This window comes from Anopheles nili, chromosome 3 (assembly GCF_943737925.1).
Source record: "Anopheles nili chromosome 3, idAnoNiliSN_F5_01, whole genome shotgun sequence".
In the NCBI taxonomy this organism is placed as follows: domain Eukaryota; kingdom Metazoa; phylum Arthropoda; class Insecta; order Diptera; family Culicidae; genus Anopheles; species Anopheles nili.
In genome coordinates this window covers 19,997,195-20,020,657 of record NC_071292.1, presented here as the reverse complement: position 1 = coordinate 20,020,657, position 23,463 = coordinate 19,997,195, and the positions used below count along the sequence as shown (strand labels likewise).

The window sequence follows — 23,463 nt, the reverse complement described above, 5'->3', positions numbered from 1 at the left end:
ACCCCCACCGGCCGTCGGGCCGGGTTGTGGGGCTGCGGACAAATAATAACACGGCTAATGCTTTAATAACAGCAAACAACAACCGATCTGTCGGTGGCCGCGAAAGGGTCTCTGCCCGCCATCGTTTTCCACTGTGTACATATAATCAAATTTGTCACCCTAATTATCACATCGTAGCACGCGCTACGTGCGCCCACGTGGCTGCTGGTGGAAAAATCTCTACCCCTGGGGGAGGGGTGGCCCGAGAAAATGACGTGCCAATTGGGGGCCCGAGTGGCGATCATTATCGCCCTGCCCGCGATGCTGACGCTGATGATGATGGTGACCGTTGGCGGTCCTGGTAATGATTAAGTGAAAATGGCTCGCGGAACGATCGCGATCCAGAGATCACCCAAGCAGCGGCAAGGTCCGGCCTTTTTTTTCCATTATGCTCGTTATGCTCCATGCGATCTGTGCATTGTGATAATGCGGGAAATAGGCCCTGGCCGAGGATCGTACCCGCCGGAAGGATCCTTTCCCATTTCCGGGCGCGCGCGACGAGACCCGATCGCGATGCAATGGGAGCTTAACGAAGCGAAAATTAAGACGACTCTCGTGCGGGCTTGTATATGTTTTCCTGTTTATTTTTTCCGCCCCCCCCCCCGTCCATGCCACCTGGGAAGTGTACCATAATAATCCTAATTGACGATAGCCGCCGACTGAAATTATCGTCATTTCAAGTCGAGCGAACTCACGTGGCAGGATGCGTCTCGATCGGTGGCTAGGGCCACAAAGGGGACCAAGACGTTCGATTGAGAAATTTTTCCCAGCGTTATTACGCCATAATCGTAAACAAATCATAAAGCATAATTTTGTGCTCGTTTTTTTTCTTTTTTTCTTCCTTTTACCAAGTGCCCCATCCATTTCCATTGCTAAATCGCACGGTCCATTCATTTGGCGGCCCTCAACCGCAAGATGCCCGCCACCGATACGACATGTGCTTTAATTATTTTAATAACCAAACCGGTCGTTTTCCTCCCTTCCACCCCCTTCCACCCCCTTCCACTCCATCCCACACAGGCCAACGCGAGCGAGTGCAACGGAGCGCGCGGGCGTCACGAAACGAAACGCACCGCGTGGTCCGTGGCTCTCGAAGGTTTGGGAGTAATTAATTTTTCGTAAATTCTTGCCGACAAATAGCACGTTTTTCTTATAATTTTTCTTTTTATTTTTGCTGGCACTAGAGAAAAGGAAGAAAAGAGAGATAAAAAAGCCACACATACGAGAGACCCCACGGGTGACCGAAAACCGATACCGAACGCATCGTTAAGATGCTTCGAATCCGATAAGACCTTCACCCGAGATGGTGCACGGAACCGGCTTCAGCATCGGGTGCAAGTGCATCAGGATGGGATCGCGAGTAAGCGGGTATGGTGGAGCCCGAGGGTTGAGGCTTCGGTGACGTTTGTGCGATTGGTTCGCGCCCGGGCGTTTCGAACGGTTTTTCCTTCGCCCAGGTTCACAGGTGCATTTTCCCGCCCCGTGGCTATGAATTATGGAAACGAAATCGGTCCTTCCAAAGGGTGTTGTCCCTGCCGCCAGGGTGAAATGGTAGCCGAAGAATGTCTAATTGCTGCATTAAAATGCGATCGCCCGGATCGGCCCCAACGATCGGCCCCGGGGAGGATCGGGAAGCGCATGCTGAATTATGCATTTTATGGCTTGTTAGACTCGATCTTAACGGCACGTTTTAGCCTACCCTACCCTGAACAATGTTGATTGGTGGCGCGTTCCTCCCCCGCGCCCCTGTCTCCTTGACTCCCTTCTTCCTCGCCCGCCTGCTAATGAGCATCCAATCGAACTCACAGCACGCTGGATGTGTGTGTCTAATCTCAATTAAATGCACTTCGGCACGATCGGGAGCTGGGAAAACAAAAACGGAAAATGAAATGCACCCCAAAACGGGCGCCCGGTGTTGTTTTGTTGTTCGTGTTGTGAGCGAGAAATGGGTGGGATGGGCCCGGAAAATGCTCCCAAAAAACAGGTCCCTCCCTAATCAGAAACCCCCGGCCGAGAACCTCCGGGTATCAATTTTAATGGCTATTTTATTGTTGTTATTCGAAGGTGCGATTTGAAATTGTAATTCCAGCGCTGGGTTATCTTACCGGGCGTCTTCCGACCGGTTGGTTGCTCTTTATTGGACAAGGTTACTTTTTTCTCCCCCCCCCCCCCTTACCGGTTGTTTCCTCACGCTCCTCCCACACTTCCGGAGCTTCCGGTGTTGATGTTACCCGCCCGCTATCTTGCTCCCGTGTGCGCCCGCGGGAGAAAAAACAACCCATTTAGGGGTGGCGTAATCGGCCGCCGAACAAATGAACAAACGAAATTAAAGCGCATCTAAATCAAACGAAAGAATCCCTCCCATTACAAATGCACCCGCGACTGGAGCGTCTTGGCTACGGGGCAGCGAAAAAAAGGGCGCGTTGGGGTTGGATGGCGGCGAATAAATAATATCAATATAGCGGGATAATTAATTTCCGCTTTGAAAGGTTCTCGATAATCACTCCTGGATGGATGGTGCGTGCGTGCTGCTGCTGCCGTTGCCGTTGGGAGGGAATAAATCCATTAAAGAAGCCCGCAACTGGGCGAAGGGAACCGGCTATTGAACTCGTTCCGTGCCAGAGCAAGGCGCCGGGAACTGATCCGATTCTGGGTCATCGTGGGCTTAAAACGATCTACCAAAAATTCGATCGCTCAAAAGCCCGGGAAAGAAAATTGAGCATTCAACCACGTTCCAGAACACCTTCGCACGGACGGTCAGGCCCTTCTGCTTCCCAACCCTGGGTGGAATCGGGCTTGTAATGGGTGTGTTTTATTTATGAAGCCGCGCAACGTTGAATTGAATTTTTAAAACGGCCTCGCCTGTGGGCTGAGAACAACCATCTAACCCACAAATCGCGCGGGAAACGTCAACGGAAGCGTTTTGGGAAAAATGCCAAGTGAAAACAAAAAGCGTAAGAACACAACCGCCCCAAAGTCACACCGCCGGGATTCGGCGGGAATGGGAATGATGCCGATATCAATTTAGCCGTTTTAGCAGCTTAGCCGGAGCAACGTGTTCGCGAGCTTTGCAGGGCTTCCGAATTTGCGCCCACGCCCACACCCCCGGTGACCCACGGTTGGGCCGCTTGTTTGGAATTAATAATAATTACAAAAAGCCCACCGGAATGAGCAAAACGAGAGCAGGCTGTGGCTCATTTCCACAAATCGGGCCGAGACACAAAAAAAAAACCTTCACGCTTCTAATGATCGCCACCCTAAACCCACTGACTCAAGGGTGTGAGTTGCGAGGGATGAAAAATAAAAAAATAACGCCCTCTCCGCCCTGTCACACATATGATTACCATCGCGATGCGAAACAGTGCCGTTCCGATTGGCGCGCGATAGAAGCGAATTATTTATATTATTTCAAAAATTCGCCCTTCCAATCGGCTGTGGCGCGCGAGCTCGCACTGATTGTTTTAGAGTGGCCGCGGAAAATCTCAACCAGGGCAGGGGAGAAAGGATTGGATGGAGTGTGGAAGTGGGGGAGGGGGGGTTGGGGACAGGAAAAATAAAAACACAAACCCCCCCCCCCCCCCCGAGAAAACGGACGGAACGTGACATAATGATCGTGTCCACTTGTATCCGCCATGTTTCACCGTTAAATCATTGCTTCCGTTGGGTACTTTAGGAGGAAGAAAGGGTGGTGGAGCAGTGGGGTTGGAGGGGTGGGGGAAACGAGCTAGGCGTGGTTTTTTGGCGTTAGGCGTGCTTTTTTTTTTTTTGTTCACCTCTATTCATCGGATCGGTGTCTTACAAAAGCGACCCAAGCGGGCTTCAGCAGCATGCCCGGTAGCCCAAACTAAAAAGCCCACCTTTTTAAGCACGGACTGGTGCTAGAAAATTAATAACCCACCCCGAAAGTGAACGCAGGGTAGGATGGGGGGGGGGAGAGGGCCTACCCGTCAGCTCACCTTTCCCTCTCACCCCACCCTGCACCCGGCCAAAGGGACGTCTAATGGGCGTAAGAAATAGTTTCTCTACAGTTCAGTGCACCAGAAAATCACTTAATCGTGCGTCCGTGCGCCGCGTCCGTATCGTGTTCGGTGTCGGTCAAAAAAGCACCAAATTGCTTCGGTAACAAACGCCCGACCAACGCCACGATTACGTCCCCTTCTGCGCACACACACGCACGCACGCAGCAGCAAATGGCATGATGAACGGCCATATACCGAAGCCATTTGTTTCCAATTTACACCGGAATGGGGCGAGCCCGACGAATGTGCGCCCGATGGAAATTTGGACGGGCCGGTCTTGGTTTTTTCCCGAGCCGCGTTGGAATAATCGCAATGAGCCGAAATAATCGACCCGCTCTCTCACCTGCAAATAGTCCCGCCGTGGACCTGCTCGCGCCTCCTAATGGTGTCTCTAATGAAATTTGAATTTACAAATTTCGGACGCCTTCGTTAGCATGCCGCGAGCCATTCCGGAAGCAGAGGTTTGGAAATGTTTTGAATATTTTGCCCACTCGGGGGAGGATGGAAAAAAAAAGCCAGTAGCTGGGTAACGAGAGCGTTACGCGAGCAACTGGGTCACAGGCGTGGGTAGGGTAGTGCACTTTAATCTACGGCTCACTCTCGCGCTGATAAGCAGCCAGTGTCATTTCCCTGAGATGGTGGTTCCGGTGGTCACATTTTTAGATGGAATTTTCAGCCCCCCATTATTTAAATAACGGAAATGAGTTTCCCTCTCCAAGAAGCTAACACCTCGTTGGAGCCAATCCAAATGAGAGGTACAAATGGAACCAAATGAGGTCAAATGGGGCCTCGCGATTGCACATGTCGATTTCGAGTCGCACAAAACGATCGCGCCCTTTTGTGTCTGGCCTCGGTCCGGTGCAGTGATCCACGGCCACAAGCTGCTGATAAGCTGATAGCACCCGCAGACTAATTACGATCCATTACAAATTAATCTGCCCTCGCGGGCCAACCCAGCCAGCAGGCAAGAAGTGTCGGTCAAAACACCGACCATCCGACGGGGACAGATCTGGCGTCGAGCAGCTGTCAAACACGCGCCAATCGGAAGTCGACGTCGGGCAAATGGTTGAGAGAGCACAATTGGATGCATTCATGCCGCCACGATCGGCGACATTCGATCCACCTTCCCCCCGGGGGCTGCATTAGAATGCAATCGCGCTCGTTAAAAATAAAATAAAATCACAATGTCACCTCGTCGGACGCCCGTTGCGTTTTTTTTTATTGCGCACTCCACAAACAGGGCCGGCTCACGAAACAGGTCGTGCGCCCATAACTGCACAGCTTCGGTGGAGGGAAATAAAAACGAAAACCCACCGCGACGGGTTGGTTTTTATTTTTTGGCTAGGAAGAATGGGGAACCATAAAACAACCCACTATTCAAATCGATCGAGCGTCCTGCCGTTCGCGAGAGCCCAGTGTGATCGTCAACGTTCGCATTTAAATGCGATCGCGCGAGACGACGAGCTTTACTGGAGTCGGGATTTTTGGGAGAAAAGTCGTTAAAGCTGCGTTGGCGCCAGTGGGTATGCTTAAACTCAACATCTGATTAACGCCAACTGTGGTGGGAAGTATTCATAAAGACTAAAACGCGCTTAATGCCGCAGGGTTAACAAGGCGCGTGAGTCGTTAGCCCTTGTTGTTGAGGAAAGCTCGAATAGTGCGCGCCCTCCAAAAGCTACCAAACCACACTCGATCGCGACCGCTATAAATCATTATCACCTCGCGCTAAATGGCTATTAAGATTACAATTACATAGCAGCAAACCCCGGAGCTGCTTCCGGTCAAGAACGGTACTCCAAATGAAGTCACAACGTGTGGCTGCTCAAGGGCGTCGTCTTCCGGCGATCCTCGTTCAGAACGCACAACTCTAGCGTCATCGTACTGAGAACTCAATCGAGCCGTTTCCTTGTTGTGTAAAACAATCGAGACAAACCCGTACTCGATCCGTAAATGCGTGAGAAGACGCGTCCAGTCCTGCGGCACGCTGCCGGAAGAGGAAGACGATGCCCTATCTACGAAGCCATTATATTTTCCCCTATTTTGATAAATGAAACATAAATTAACGGCCACCGGAGCGGGGGGGACGCGCGATCCTTGCACGGCGCAGATACCGACGGTGGATAACGCTTAGCACGCAAACGCAGGGACGGCGAAAACCCTTGACAAACAACTGGAGCGCAACCGAACGTGGATAACAATGGCCTGGGAGCAGGTGCGAGCTACCTGCTATCCGGGCTATCCTTGCCCGATCCCGAATCCTTCGAGATCGTGAGCGAGAGATGACCTAGAAAACAAAAGCGTCTAAACTAGACCTCATGCGCGCCCGATGCCCGATCAGCGATGCGATAACGCGCAGCGCATCGAAACGATCTGTTAAGGAGTCTTTGGTGCGAGTGAACGGTCGTGTTATAAATTACTGTGCCAGCGACAGGCTGGCGGGTGAGTTATAATCCCATATCAATCGCTACTTGTTGTGACCTGGGACGTTTTTTTTTTTATTTTTGGCTTCTCTTTGCCGTTGGCGTTTAACAAGGATATCCGTGGGAGTCCTTACGTTGCGACTTCATAACTCTGCGTTTCCATGTGGCCTTGTGGCGAACACGTACGAATGACACACTCGCGTACGTGTAGGAAATTGAAAATTTGTGACTTAATAAAACACACCTCCAGTACACGCGAAAATGGCGAGGCAAAAAAAAAGCGGAAACCCGCATTATCTCATTTGCAAAACAACGAAACATCGATCAACTGCGGCATTCCTCACGCCGGACTCAATTTCCCGGGGGTTGTTTATTTGCTTGTACCTAAAAACCAACTTCCAACCAAAACATTGTAATTGAATGCAGCAAAATGGAAGGCAAAAAAAAACCTACCCTTAAAGGTGCTAATACGCAAAGCCGTGTCACGAATATTAAGATGTACGCCGGACGAATGTTGCAGTAGAAAAACAGGGCACACAGACACACATCAACGATCAAGATCCCGGAGCATGCGACTCGCACCCTAGTTTCATGTTACGATTTAGCATATCTGCTGTAAATTCATATCGTGCGTTTGATGGCCATTACAAAAGCAATTTATCATTCCGGAGTTTTTTTTTTGCGCTTAATATTGTTTTTTTTTTTGCTGCGCCTGATGTTTTACCCGTTGCTGCACATTAACATTTTACATTCCAAGCGGTCCGGCACTATCCGTGCGAGCAATTTCTCCCTCGCTCTCTTTCTCTTTCTTTCTCCGGCACAGGCAAACCCCGTCAGATGCAAACCCGTACCAGACTCTGCGCCGGTTCCACTGGCGCATCAACATTGTTGTGCGCGATCCGTGGTATTACACTCGCTTATCGGCACTCGGTCGGTGTATCATTTTGCGGGAAATATCACCCGCCAGTGTACCCCCGACACGCAGGGTGTTGTTCCCAACGCATGCACGGGCTGCAGAAACACCCCATCAACAACAACATCAGCAATGAAATGACGGAAGGAGCGCACAGGAACGCAACGTCTACGCAATGCAGTGAATATGAATTTCAAAAAAAAAAAGGGAGCAACCGCACAGTCCCCATGAGGTGCGTGGATCAAAATGGTGCAGCACAGCAGCAGGAGCAGCAACAACACAAAAAAAAACGAAACGAAACAAAAGTCGATCAATTAATATTTATGATCGACTATCCACGATCGGTGCTATGTAAAACACGTGTTCGACAGCTATTTAAATGCTGACGCAAAGCGCCCGAGTGTGTGCCCCTTATGTCGAGGCTTTCAAGCTGCCTCGATCTGCTTATCTACGACCCGAGCACGAGCACGAGGCAGCCAGGGTTTCGGTTGCTGCCGGTCACGTCAAACGAACGACTACAACGCACCGTCAAGCGACGAACCCCGGTGCGCGATTATATTCACAAAAATGTGACTCGCACCGGTACAGTACCGGTTGGAACCTGCCACTCGGGGAGCGACGTGTGGCTGGTTCCAGCTGTGCCACGGAATAGAACCGGGCCGGGCCAGACGCAACCATTCGGCTCACATTCCCCGCCGGGAGTGCATCATCGTGAGAAGTCGTTACGGTTGTCAGCGTTCGTCTGTGAGCCGTGTTTCATGGCTGGTTTACTAGCAGGCTCTTGCTGTTTCGGGATGAGTTATCTTTTTTTTTCTCCTCCGCTTGCTTTTCCTTGCTTTTTCACCCTCTTCCTCCCAAAACCCCAGCACCGTTTGGCACCAACGGGCGCTTTGTTTTATTGCATTGCTTTTCACTTATTTAGCTCATAACTCTAAACAAAATGGCACCGGGTCGGTTCGCGGCGATCTGTGATCTGTGTGATCGGGCGGCGAGCTGGTGTCTAATTTTCATTGACAACTGTCTGGCTCCCATCGCGCATAAACCCGTACCCCTGAGGGGGCTCTCTATCGCGCGGCTGTAACCGATCCGCGCTTCGATACCACTCGGAGCCATCCATTCCAAACCCGTCTATTGCCCATTGAGCGTTGGCTCGAGAAGTTCGAGGCGAGAGAGAGAGAGAAAAAGTACGAATGATGATTCTTTCCATTCGCGTATCGAATCACGTTTTACACCCCCGCGGAACAAAAAATCCAGGTCGCTGATGGGAACTGTCGTAAAGTGTAATAAAAGTGTAAAGAAATAAATTTCGGCAAAAATTTATGGCCACCGAGCCGGCGGCGGCGGCGGCAGCCGTCCTTCATACTGCCACCAAACACACCTAGCCGGGGAGGTATTGCTGATTGCTTTTATTTATAGCACCCGGTCAACTGCCAATGGATATGAGCGGCCTCCACGAGGCGCACAGATAGCTCTCGGGCTCAAGCTGTTTTGCATCGATCCCGTGGCGATCTCGTGCTCTTGGGGAAGGTGTTCCACCACTCATCAGCACCGGGCCAGTTTGGAGGGAACTGGAACTTGTGTTTCTTTTTTTCCGCAACAAAGTACGCGCAAATAATGCACTCAAGCAATAACCAACAACGAGATGCAATTCGATGTACTAAAAGTGAAAAAAAACTGCCTTACTTCTCATGGCCAAAACCGGGATCTCTCGCTGGGAAAGAGCCACACGTTGGCTGAGAAAGCGAGCGGATCTACAGCTGATCCGTCGCCAGTGGGATCCGCGAGATGTGATGCGATGGATTTTATTTTCCCAACAATATGTTTTTACACCCACCATAAAGGCGCTCGCGCGCGATCGGTTGCGCGGCATGTCCGCCGATCGAACCCGTCCGTTGCGCGTCTAAATTCACGCAAAAGCTTCTCGAACGAAATTTTTGGCATCTTGTTCTTTGGCGCTTTTCAAACCGCAGCTGGTTGGCCTTTTCCGTCTATGGCGTCCGTTTGAACCGGCCCGCCGATGGGTGAGTCGTCCGGCTGGTAACATTTTTCCGGGTTATATAATTTTATGTGCCCATCGCTTCCCGGACGAACCATGCTCGAAGCCGCCCGCTTACAACCCGGTCGACCGGTCATCCTTGGCTTAGCTTAACGCTCGGTGTGCCGTAGAATCGGTAGGAAATTACCGTGTGCGAACACATTATACAGGAGCTTATCATCCGGCGATGGGACGTGACCATCCCTAAAGGTCAAGAAGGTTTCAATGTGAATATTTGGCGTATAAATTTCCTAATTCGTTTGAGCTAGTTGGTAGCGTGAGGACTGAATTCCATAGATGGGATGAGATTGGCAAAATTTGAACATTAAATCAAATACCTTATAAACATTTAATCAATCTCATGGTTTTAAACTCTTCAACAAATTGTGTTTATAAACTTCTAGCCAATCTCATCGTCCACGGAAATGAAATATGTCGTAGATAATGCGCAATTTACACCCCTTTCGAGTGATAACCGTTAATATATACGAGTTAATATACGAGCTCTGGCTCGGAAAGTTTATCAGCCATCTAATTGTGGCACAAACAGTTCGCGACATTTACGCACAAATCCCTTTGAAGCCTTCATTAATTACCATCCTTTGATGCCGCACAAAAGCCGCCCAAATGTCAAACGGCAAGTGTGTGGAATTTATTGACAGTTTAAGTTCCAGTTTTTTTGCAATCTGCACCCTTAACTGACCACCGCGACTAGGCACACGAGCGCAGGCATGATAACACCGCTTCCCGCTTAATCTGGTGACCTCGCGTTAGACGACCATTGTCTGACCCCGAAATCAGCTGCGCGAGCTCAATCAATTTATTTCACACTTCAATACATCCGCCTGGCCACGCAGCAACCGGGAGACACGAGCAACCGGCCAAAACCGATAACCTCACCATTTCCGCCAGACCCGATCCGGTCTTATCGCTCGCACGTACGCCATCGCTAGGAAGGATAGATTATTTGTTAGCATTTTGCATTGGTTTTGTCTAGCGCTTTTTTCACCCTTGTGTTACCTCATCGTGCGGCCACCGGAATCGTTAGACACGCCGCGAGAATGGATCTGGTCTTGGGTTATGCCCCAAAATAGAGAAATAAAACGGGACGGTTATCGGCGATGTTTTAAGGCGTGAATTATGCCGATAGTCGTTTTGCTTCAGTGCAACATTGTAAACAGTACAATTTGGTGCACGAAATCAAGTAGATTCTTGGTTTTTTTTCTATTTGCTGTTTTTTTACAGCTTGACAGGCTAGTTTCCGTGATGCGCCGCGCTCTAAATCTGGCAGTTACGCAAACAAAACGCCGACACGGTTAGGGAACAAAGTCGAGAAAGCGAAAACGGCAGCTAGAAAAGATTAGCCAATCGGAAGCACATTGGCAAATATTAGCAAACGCAAACGCACCGAACGAGGCGCGATAAGACATTTCAAGATTTATGCCTATTTGCGCAGACAGGCATACCAACTGATCACCCTTTTTGACCCCTTTGCGTCAAATGAGCCCAATTCGCACACAATGTATGTTTGGCAAGCTTAAAATGGCTTAAACAGCGCTCGACACCGCGAGAAGTCGAAAAAAACGGAGCGAATTATCACCAAACGGCTGTGGCCCTTGAAGCGAATCGTGACCCACAGCGTGCAACATGCAACGGATAGGTGGCCCTTTTGGCTGGAGCTTCAAAACCCGACTCCACCTCACTTAAGGGCATCCTCATCGTCGAGCGTCACCGCCACCGGGTCTAATCCGTTGAACAATTAGTCCACCCATTCGGAAACCCCGAACGCAACGGGTTAATTTATGCTAAATGCCATCCTAGGGCCACTTGCCCTGCACCCAAAGCCCCACGTTTTCCACTCACCTGTAGTAATCCGTCTTGCAGTAGATGTTGCCATCGCGTGAAAAGCAGGAATTGGCACCTTCGAGGGTTTGCCGGCAGATGCAACATTGTAGACAGCTAGCGTGCCACTTGCGCTCCACAGCTGACAGGTAGAAGCGATCCTGCGAAGGACACGAACACCGACGACGACGAAAGGGAAATTAGTTTGCGCGCTTAAAACACACTGAGCGCACCTTGCGATACGGGTGCATCCTTTTTGCTGGTTTTTGCGACCGCACCGGCGGGTGTGCTCGAAATTGAAAGATAATGCAATTTCGCTAGCGCTTCGGCGTAATTGCGGGTGCAAAAACCGGTCCGCGTGCGTGTGCCCCCAACCGCGTGTGCGTGGGGATCTGCGGCCGCTTTCTGTCTGCCAGAGCCGTCCTAAAATGTACGCCCAAAAAGGTGGGCGCTTCTTTGTTGCTACCGAAATCCGCAGCGAACGAAATCTGCACCTCGGGGCGAAACGCGGGCGCAATTTTGCGAAAGCAAACCGCACAGCGTCGTGCACAAGCATCGTTACGGGTTTTTTTTTGTTTTCTCTTTCGTCGGCTCATCACTCGATTTCTGCAGAACTCAAAGCAATCCAATGCACCTCGAAGTAAAAGAAAAACAGCGAACCAGCTCAATTATCGACACTAGCGTATGCCCGGGAGCCCTTTCACCGCAAGGGCGTTAAACCGCGCCGGAAACCAACCAAAAAAAAGCTGCTGCAGCCATGAAACAAACACACCTAGCTAACACATTTCGGTATGGTTCGTGGAAACCAAATTTAAAAAGCTTCAAAAAACAAAACCGAAAGAGCCACACAGAAAAAAAACACCAACAAAAATCTGCACAATACGGCCGCCTGTGACCTTAAACGTCAAACTGGCATCCCCACTGACAGCTGACTCGCCTTCAACACACAAACCACGGGAGGCTTGCTTTGATCGTAACGTTTCAATAGCAATGCATCCGGAAGGTGTCATGATTTGGGATCGAGTGAAAGAGGAAGCAGACAAAAAAAAAGTAAGAAGCAAGCGCCACAAATCCATACAAATTAATACCGACTGTGCCCCGGCTGGTGCGGTTAATTTGGGGCTCTCTCATCGATGATGCATCGGGTGCCGTTAGCACTCAATAAAACATTTCAAACGCGAAAAAAACGCAACAGTGCGAAGAAAAAAAGCTAATTGAAACTCAAACCTGTGATGCGTCTTTGATTTGCATTCATTGCAGTTTGTTTTTTTTTGCGTCTTTTTCCTTGTGATCCGGTTTGCGGTACTGCACTAATTGACGTATGGTTGTCCACTTCGTTAAATTTAATTTCGGTGGCTTTTTTCTCTCCTTATAACGAGCTGGGAAATCGGTACACCTGTTACGGTACCGCCACACAAAGCCACAAAAATAAAAACCGCAACATTGTAACAAGGTGCTGAATGTTGGAAAACTTTGCAACGAAAAATTGCCCTAATCGATCAGGACGAAGGAACGGCAGATGGTGCATCACTGTGACGCTGTGTGGCATTTGGGGGGAAAATCTCAGCGATTGAATCGAATTGTTTCCCCCCGTAATTAGCTTCACCCAAGCACTTACCTGAATCGGCATATCACAGCCCGCGCACTCGTCCAGCCCGGTCGGCGGTAACTCGTTGGAGGATTCCGGACTGCTCGGACCACCCGGTGGTTCCGATTTGAGCTGGATGCAGCTATTCAGCACGCTGGAGCTGTCCGAGCAGTCGCTCCGGTTGAGATCGGCGAAGTAATTTGGTCGGTCCGCTATCAGCCGGTCCGGTGACTCGAAGCTGAAAAGGTCCCTTGATTAGTCACAATTAAGAACAATTTTTTTTTTTGGTGATATTTCCGCATTCGCAACTCTCACCTGTGGCAACTGTCCGCGTAGAGATGATTCACACCCAGCAGTCCATTGCCACCGGCCGCTTTCAGGCTGTGCTCGCACGTGTCCGTGCAGGAGATACAGGTCCTGTGGTTGAGGTTGTTGTTGTTGCTGCTTAGCTGGCAGGCATTCGACAGGTCCGGGCTGCGTTCCCGCGGTGGGCCCAGAAACCGGGCGTTCGGGTGCTGTGGAAAGCAGAAAACGACAAGAAACCGAAATTATTATCCCCGATCGAATAAAACTCGTGCCTACCCAGCCTGCTCATGCGATCGATGGGAATCGTCCAGAACAGGGTCCGGAAACACCACCGAAAGCTTAACCCGACCTGCCTGCTTTGATCTTCGATTGCGTCAATTATGCGTCATAGAATGGGAAAACAATAAATGTGTGTGCATGCATAATGTGCCGCCCCTTAATTTTTTTTTTAAAAACACCCGACCAACGGGTCCCCATCCCGGCTGTTTTATTGCACACGTGCAATTTAAGCGAGTTGCTCATAAAAAAAAACCCCTAGCTCTTTGGCTTTGGGGCGTTTGTTTAGGGTCAGGTTTTGTCTTGTGGCATGTTTTTTTTTTCTCTTTGCTGTTTTATATTCTTTGAAAAAAAAAGTCGTCCCCCGGACCTATTGTAAGCCCTTCCCAGGAAGAGGGGCTTAGGGACGTATTTCTCCTAGTGCTTTCTTATTGTGTCTTTCGTTGAAGCTTCCCCAGCACGCGAAGCCCTTCCGCAGGAAGAGAGAACGAGAGAGAGAGAAAGAAAAAAAAATGCAAGCAAGTAAAACTCCGTTCAACTCCGACTCCGCCAGACCGTCAACGGCGTGGAATTAAAATAATTGCACATTTACAAATCCTCACGCACACACACACACACATGCACGAACCTGCCACACCGATGCACCGATGCACCGAAGCCATGGGACGCGTGCATAAGCCGAGAAGAAAAAGCGTACGCGCGGTTGCATCTTCCTTTTTCGTGCATTTGTGCATGCGGCTCTCCCCACGCGAGAGGTGCTTCATTTTTCTCTTTCACACTTCCCTCCCACCTTGGCCACCCGGCCACCCGGCGGCGGTGCAGAAATGCAGCAATGCAAACCGGCGAGCGGGAAAATCGGTACGAATGCGAACCGAAGAAGTACAATTGCAGCGGCAGAATAAATAAAACCGAGCTCCGTCACTCGCGCATCCTTTCCCGGCATTTTTCTTCTCTTTTTTTTTTGTTTCCACCCGCCTTCCACCAACCCCCCCCCAACCCCTTTACCACCCTAAGCTTCTTGTAGAGCCAGTCCGGGTGTGGTTCCGTGGCGCTTTTGCACTCGCTCGCGCAAGGCGTCTGGCCTTTTTGGCATTTTGGAGATAATACACAAATTTCACGCTCCAATGAGCGAGTGTGCCCTCCGGTGCGGCACATTATCCATCGAGCCTATTTATGCGTTCGCATTCATAATTTTCTTCCCCCCCAAAACCCGGGCTCCACGGTCCGGGATGGAAAAGCCAACCATCCGGAAGCCCGAAAATAATCCACCCGGTCGATAAGACGCGGGCCCCCTGAGGGTCCGACAGTGGACTGCTGATAAGATAGCGAACGTGGCTCGCGGAGAGATGCGCCTTACGTCCCAGAAGCGCGTCGGGTCCGGTCTCTTTACGTCGTACCGAAGCGTCTCCTAAAAGCGTTCCGCACCGAGGCGTATCGCAGATAGGTCGATTCATAACTTCTGCCAGTCGGAGGCTTCTTAGCGCTAGTAAACTTGCTTTACGCTTTCGGCAAGGGAAGCAAGAATACCCAAATTACCTCGGCCCCAAGCATGGTTCCACGCAAAAGCGAAATCCATCAGCGATTCGGCGCAATTTCCGCGCCTCAAATGAGCGCTAAAAGTAGCCACTTCTAACGCTAGGAGCCATACCGCACGGTAGCTAATCATGATTTGACCCGTATCTTGATTCCCCCAGGCCGAGTTTCGAGAACGCACGTGTATAACCTCCAAACGGAGGCCCACACGAGGGTGAAAGGACTTCAAAACAAGCCGCCCAATTCTAGCGCAAACAGATAAAGCCCACCATCGATGTGGAAGGAAATTAAAAGAAAACATAATATGTGTGCTTCATTTGAGAATCGCTAAAAAATACTACGCGACTGAGAAGCGTTTCGGGAACCATCGAGCAACTGACCCATACGCGTACGCCTGGTGGGTAATTTTAAACTACCACGGAAGCCAAAACAACACCACGTGCTGGTTGCGACGTAAAAAAAAAAACGTTTTCAATCACCACTGGCTAGTAAGTAATTGGTTTGTTTTGCATGGTGCAAAACGGGCGAGTAGTACCAAGTCTGGTTGAGGATTATTTTTTATACGACGGATACGCCATGACCTGGCTCAACCGTGCCCCGGAAGATCGTCTGTAACGGATGCGTGATGCGCACTGACCTATGGTTCCGGGCGGTTTTTGTCCTCCCTCGGCCAAACACAGAAGAAACCCGCGGTGGAATAGAAGTGCGATAAGAAACGAACGTACTATGATTTAGTGCATCTCTGATAGGGAAGTCGCCACAAACCTCGTTCTCCTAGCTTCGGTTGAGGATTTCAAAGGATGCGTGTGGTAAGAAATCGTCAAAAAAAAACTCGTACCCTCGGTTTATCATCCTTTTTTGCTTGCGATGCGGTCGTCAATCACTTGGTTTGTGTATTTTTTCCGAGTCTAGTCTGGTGTACATTTAAAGCCACGTAAACAATCGCTACCCCGCTGATAACCAGCTTCAACATCGTGACAATGTGTGCGCCTCCACAAGCCGACTCAACTTATGGTGGGTAGCGATTATCGCGGTTTTCCCTGGTGGGTCGTTTTCCCAGGAATGTCACAAAAATTACACACACACCATCGCTCAGAGACCCGCGGTCCCGTCCGGACGTTCAGACTGCACTTTGCCATCGGTACGCCAATCGAACGCCAATTAATAACAGGCGGCTGTCAAGCGCTTTTCCTTCATCGACCCACCGGAACTGGAGTCAGGAGGGAAAATCCACCCAACCATCGTTCCGTCGGTTTGACAAGCGCAAATTAGTGTCACCGGAGTGCGTGTGACGCGCGCGCGCCGCTGTTTTTCTTCTGACGAAGGCAAAACCCCACGATTGCCACCGGATTTTGACGTTTGGAGCGAAGGCGCTTAATTGCCCGTCTTCCGAGTGGCCCTCATCCAGACCTCCACCCCAGGTTCGTGGGGTTGAGAAAAACTCCCGCCCGGTGAGCGATCGATCGATAGCTTCTAATGTGTCAACTTGCGCTGCGTCGTGGAATTTCGTCCCGAAATCCGACACCGTTCCGTCCGAGCGACACGAAACATCTGTTCCGATGTATCGCAACGAGCGGTGTACAAAAGGAGGAAGCCAAGGCGCAGATGAAAATGAAAAATGAACCCTTGCCCGCGTGTGTGTGTGTGTGTGTGTGTTCCTCCCCACGCGCTGGTGGAAAAACCGGAAAACCAACAAACACGCCCTCCGTGATGGAGGTCTCTTCTTCGGCTTCCATTCTCTTGCCGCGACCGTCAATTTGATTTCCTTCCTTCTTCCACATCCACACCGTGCCGGAAGTCACCCCCCCACCCACGTTTACGACGAGAGAAAAATCACCTCGCGCACCATCCATATTTATACAAATAATTAAATGACACTTCACAAATATTTGTCCCACTGTCTCGGGTCCGTTCTGTTCCGGCGCTCGGTTTTTTCGTTGCGCGTTTTTGATGGGCGCCCTTTCGTGAAGGGGGGCCTGGCAGAGACGGAGTAGGAGTTTCCCACCCACCGCACCCACCCCGGCGCGGGTGCAACAAATCAAAGTTAAATAAGGGGTGTCCAAAGGTGATTATTCACTTTTCGCTTCCGCCAAAAAGGCGCCTAACCGCACGATCGCCGACGATCGCTGTTGGGCGGTGAACAGGACGGTACACGGTGTGCAAGGTGGCACCATTCGCACTTGGCAGGACTTGGGGTCTCGGACGCTGCTAATGAGTGTTGCAGGGGGTTTGCAGGATGGATTCGATCGAAGCGCGCGCGCGTGCAACATTGCTAACGGTTCTCTTTTTAGCGTACTCGGTTTGGGGCCGCAGCGATCGTTGTTCAGCCTCAAAATGGACCGCAAAAAAACATACACACACACATAGTTGCAGGTGCTGCAAATTTTCGCATTGACTTACAATTAGCAGCCCGACTTCTTCCCGAGAACGGCTTCTGCAAGCGGTCTACGGATTGAAACCAATTTCTATTCATTTATACAATAGATTTGGTACAATTATGACCCACCGAAATAGACGCCGTATGCACACGCCGTTCCTGCGCATCTGTGGGGTTTTCTTTTTTTTCGTTTTATTAGCTTCATGTGTCGTCTGCTTCTTCCCCCCCTCCCCCGGTGGATTCTTGTGCAGTCGTAAATTGACACACACACACACACACACGCAGGCATGCGCGAGCCAAACGTACGCGAGGCGCGCGCGCACCAACCAAGAAAGATTGTAATAAATCTAGCGGAACGATATAAATCACAATTTTATTTCTCGTTACTGTCACGCGCGTCTGTATCACATGTGGATGGGGCTATGACAGGTTTGGAATGGCTCTTTATTAAACCTTCCGCTTGCGCTCCTTGCTCGCTGCTCCCATCGACCTTCCGTTTGCATTAAATCGCGTGGCGGGGATAGATGATCTATTTGTCTATGCGAGCGGATGCGAGGGTAAGCGTAGAGTGTCATATTCGAAACAAAGTTGCACTCTAAAACACAAATGAATGATGCATTTTTCTTGTTTGAACGGTACAAGCAAGAAAAAAAAACTTGAATCAATTAGAGCAGGGTCGAATTTCAAGCAAGAAAAAGGATTCTTCTGATTGTTGGAATTCTAAGAAAGGAATTGGTCTTCTTTAAATTTGAATATCTACGATAAGCTCGATAGAACAATGTTCTAAACCAATTCAATTTTAATGAAATTGTGTGCGCATTTTATTGAAGTTGTGTGAGCATCAAGAAAAATAAAAATTATCATGGTCTTTTAACTCACTTTCTAGTGGAATTTATATTGGCTACATTGATCTATACAATCCCGCCTTCTTATAAACCGATTTCTTTTTCTTACGTGCGTTTTTTACGCATTCATCTTTTGTTAATTGTGCACTTCTAATGTTTAGTTACTGTTACATGTTTTCCTCAATTTTCACAACGAAACATTAAGTGTCTGTGCGTCGCGTAAATTATCATTATTTCTCACTTGAGTGCTTCGAACCGAAGGCTCCTTCTTAGTATCATTTTCGCACTCAATTTGGCCTTCTCTCTCTCTCTCTCTCTCTCTCTCTCTCTCTCTCGATCTCTCTCTCCCCCCTCAAGACCCTTATCTCTTCCTCACACCGGGTATACTCCGGTGTCTCCGATGATCGATTCCGTCGCCCAACATCGGCATCACAATTCGAATCACGATCGCTCGATCGCTCGATCACTCGATTATGGACCATTCCCATGGTTTCGTTTCGCTTACGCAACCCATACCACGCCGATCGGTTAAGGGTTGATCACACACCCCTCGTCCTGCTCGTCGCCCCGTCGCTGCCCCGCTCAACCCGTCTTAAAACTCTCGCCCGGTTGTTTCTCAACCCGGTTGTTTTCCTTAAAACTCTCGCGATCTGCGCGCACCCGATTTAGGGTGACGGTGGCGCATGGGCGCCTTGGGCCACGCAGCCCTACCATACCTACACTCCTTTGCCCTACATTCAGTCGCACATTTGGTCGCACGACCAGTCGCCGCCACCGTCGCGTCGTTTTTCCGAGTTTTTCCGCCGTCGGCCATCGATCAATCGAACGCCCCGGGCCCCAGCGATGTCGCGTACGCGTATGAGCGATTTGTACACCGTCGGCCATCGGCGGCCAAAATCAGCCCTTATTCGGTATCATAGGCCCTATAGGTCTTAGGCTGGTAGGGCTCGGGACGTGGCCCGGTTCAAGCCTTCCGTGGATTCAACCAAACTCAAGCGCTACGGGCGCTTATCAGCGTTTATGGGCAACCCCCCCTTGTGTGCGTGTGTTTGGTTTTTCTCCCATTTTCATTTGCCATCTGTCCCGTCAAACCCAACCACCCTGCTTGCTCCCACAATTGGGTTTAGAGTGCAAACATTCCACCAACCAGAAGGACATACACATCCACACGCGCGTGCGTACAAAAACAGCAGATCGCCGATCGCCGATCGTCGATTGCGCAGGGAAAGAAGTATGTTTGGAAAACATTTACAGCAGCAAAACGCAACAAAACCAAACCAACTGCCCGCCTCCCCCATAAAGCGGGTACATATAATCGCAGCGCAAATAACGCACCGCCAAAGGAGCTTGCGCAATCGCGTTGATCGCAATTTTTACGAGCCTTTTGCGGATCCACGCACCCTTCGACTGCTGCTGCTGCTGATGCTGGGGCTGCGTCGTCACCGGTGTCGGTGGAATTTGCACTTGTCCCGATCGGACCGAAACGAGCCGCACGCCGGCGGGAAAACGCTTTTGCTTCACAGCCAGCAACAGAAGCCGCGATGATCGCGCGCGATGAGCATTTTCCAACGATCCACGCACCGCTGGCGGGCAAATAAACAAACAACGGGCACGGGCGTTTTCCTTTGCGCGCCATTTCTCCAAACGATCCGAGGCGAGCGATGCGCGAAGATGACGCGCCACGCGCCGTCTACTTTCCATAGGGCCGCGGTTATTGCCGTAAAGCGAGAGAGTGGGAAAATTACCAACGAAGCAACAAGGAACCCCGGGAAGATGATCTTGCCGTGCGCGAAAGGCTGAGACGGAAAATGAAAACCCCCGAAACGAACACTGAAACGAAACCAACGCAGAACAAGTCGTCAGATTTCGGCCGAGGAAAAACGCCTGCTCTCGAGCGTTAGGCGCAATTAGGCAGGACTCGTCCGAGGGAAAACTCCCCCCTCCGGTGGAAGGAACACCGAGCTGGGGGGAAGAATCGGGTCGAGTTTTCCACGATAATTAGCGGGGCGTTCGCTTTGCGCTAGAACTTCACGTCTCTTCACGTGCCGTGTGGCTGGAAAAGGTCCGGGACCGGGTACGGGTGAGTTTTTCCGTAAAAACTATGAAAATGAAGAATGAACGATTTTGATGATCCGTTCTCCGTGGCCGGGGGCACGGCACGCTCGTCGGCTGGTATGCGTCTTAGCGCGAGTCGAGCCTCCGAAGGGGAAAAGTGCTGCTCGTGAAATATGGGGAAATTGAACGAGCGTCATAAGTTCTGTGGGGGTTTTGATTTGTGTTTTTCAACATTGCGCATTCTGCAAAGTGCATCCTGCCGGAAGATCCAATTGAAGTGTAGAAGAGCTGCTGCTTTAACGATCAAGTTTATTTCTTCGCACAGAACTTTAGAACAGAGCATAAATTGTTCTTTTTATGTTCCTCATTTTTACTCCTCGATTCAAGCAATAGCAAGCATCCATTAAAAGTACATTTCTGCTGCACCGTGATGCAGTTTTAATCTTACAACCGGTGATCTTTCTCGCAAAATCCGATCCAATCTTCCTGTGTGATCCCGCTAGGGAGATATGTTTCTCATCCCCACGCATATCGCGCCCGTCTTCACCATCGTGCGATTCCGATTCGACGATGAGCGCAACGAATCTTTGATCATGATTTAGATTGCCGCTATTTTCGGCATAGTTCGGAAGCGCGCGAGCCCCATATTTCACAGCCCCAGCGGGCATCATCTCCGCTTTTGCGATTTTGCCTGCCCGCGAAGTCAAAGGTTGTGCCCGAGGGGTACGGGGGGGGGTGGGATGCAGCACGTTATCACCCGTTAGATGCCTTCCGTCTGAGGGCCGCGGCACATTGCTGACATTTAATTAGCGCAACACCGGAGTGCCAGAGTGCGGAATGTTGGCCGGGTTTCGCCCTGGTGCCGGCGCAATTCACCCGAGAGCCGTTCGCGGGTCACACTTTCGCAGCCTTGGCGAGGCTGGTCTTTGGGTGGGGGAATATTATGCCGACGGGGTTTGGTGAAGGGATGGAGAGCTCGTGCGAAGAAAATTCGCTGCAAATGGGACGGATTTTCCACGAAAAACGAGCCCAACGGCAATGGCAAATGTACTTGTAATGTGGTGTATGTCATTGAAGTCGCACGATCATTGAGGCTTTTCACGTATTTGGGGATATCAAAATGGGCTCTTTAGCTTTTTTTTTCGTAGCGAATCTTCAGATTTAGTGCTTTTAATTCAATAATTCAATAAGGCACCATCGGGCTGCTACAAATCAGCTTTAAATGATACATTTCCTTGCTAAAGGCGTGTAATGCCACGGTCGATATCGTGAACAAATAACAGAGACCCCAAATTACAAGCACACAATAAACAGCTGTCGATTTAGTGTACCGATTTGTTCCACATGAACAGATTATTCAATAAATAACCACTGGACCGTGTGCAACATGACGGAGCTACAAGCATTCACTATTATTTGTGTATAAAGGAACATCAGTAGGAATTAATCCGCATCAAAAGCTATTGGTTTGGGAAACGCGATATTTGAAAGATATAGAAATTAGCATCAAAGATCTGTTTGTAAATAATATGCCTATTTTGAAACATACTTTAACATTAAGTTACTCAAGAATCATGGCTCGAAATTCTTAACAAGGATTCCTTCTAGCATCATCTTTATGCAAATAAACAAGCGAATGTCAAAAAGGTCTAAAATTATCGCTTATTACAGTTGCTGAATTACGTAGAACTAAATCGCAATCAAATATTTGCGCTCCATTAATCCCAGTTCCTATATAACAACACGGGTAAAAAAAAACATGCTCCGCAAATAACTTCCGTTACAATGTTATAAAATCGTCCTTTTTTATGCTTCTCCAGTACATGCCGCTTGATTGTGCAATGAAAATAAAAGAAACCCACCGTCTCGGAGCAAACAAACAAGCATCTTCACACCGTCAGAATCGCGAAGAACGCGGGTCCAAATCGGCGATTGCACAACCGGCCCCAAATACCGAAGCCGGACCGCGATAAGGGACGACGGAAGGTCGCTCAGGGCTAGCCGTCAACAGACACCGCCATTGCCTAGGTCGGAAACTGGCAGCCGGAATGTGTGACCACCGAGATTGGGTGAGAGAGAAAGCAAAACCAAAAACGAACACACTCTCCGATGTGAGCTGAATTATCATCGCTCGGCAAGGGCCGCTGCTTATTTTGACTAACGCTCCGGCCGAGGTCAGCGGGTGTTCTAGTTCTCCCTGTTTTGTCGCTTGCTTTTTTTTTCTTATTTTGCACATTTCAATTTCACCCCACTCACCACCCAACAAGCAGACTGCGAATTTGATTGCGTGTTTTTTTTTGCTTCTGCTGTTGCATTCCGCCAAATTCTAATTTACTGACCACGAAGCGGCCCGTTCCGGGAATCGCGCTTTGGCTTGGAACTCAAAACAACATTCTCGCGAAAAGGTTATCGTTTTGAGGGACTAGAAGCTCCAGGCTTTTCCACCACGAGACAGCCGAACTGCACTTGCTACCGATTTCCGGCGCTGTTTGCTTAGACTCCCTCGTGGTGGTGGATTGCGTTTTGTGCGATAATGTCTCTGCAAACCATCGCGCCAAAAAAAAAACACACACATTCCCGCAAGGCGATCAACACCGACGGCAGATTAAGGAAGCGTCAGAGCACGACGGGAGGGAATAACAAAAAAGACTTGTGGACTCGCGGGTGACAGTGATAAGGGCAGCTGGAAGAGCCCTCCACAGTGGATTTCCACTTACCCAATGCATTACAGGGCGCTCCTCCGTACACACGCCCATGTGAGAAATCGGTGGCTGGTTGATGCTGTTGACCGGTACGACACCGAGCGGGGTCCTTGCACCGGGCACCCCGTGTTCCGCCGAGTGCAACGTCACCGTAGCCACCGTGTCGCACGTGTTTCACGAATTCGGGGGGGGGCCTACGGTGTCCAAAGGGTGGTAGGCTTGGTTAGGACTTGCGGGTCCTTGGGCTGTTCGTTCGTTCGATGCTGACACTTCCGGTGCCGCTAGCTCATGGCCGAACCTTCGGGGCTGTTCAATGTGAACGGGGCAAAAGGACGAACGTGGGATGGTGGTCCAGCGAATCCTTCGAATTTCCTTCACAAATTCACCCTTTAAAGGAGTGTTTTTTTTCTTCTTCACGAAATGCTTTTCTTTTGGACAGACGACGACACGACACACACACACTACGCGTTCACACGCCACACGGGTAAGGGCTCGTATCACGTGTCCTGCTGG

General features: G+C 50.0%; 1 protein-coding gene across 1 annotated transcript in view; it reads right to left on the bottom strand.

Moving 5' to 3' along the window:
- Positions 1-23,004, bottom strand: part of LOC128727476 (protein apterous-like) — a 53,470-nt gene extending 30,466 nt beyond the window's left edge. Inside the window, exons 1-4 of the mRNA XM_053821391.1 lie at positions 22,966-23,004; positions 13,172-13,371; positions 12,887-13,094; positions 11,290-11,429 (exon numbers count right to left, since the gene is read on the bottom strand). Coding sequence (XP_053677366.1) covers positions 11,290-11,429; positions 12,887-13,094; positions 13,172-13,371; positions 22,966-23,004 — 587 coding nt within the window. The remainder of the gene's footprint in view (positions 1-11,289; positions 11,430-12,886; positions 13,095-13,171; positions 13,372-22,965) is intronic.
- Positions 23,005-23,463: the final 459 nt, after the last annotated feature.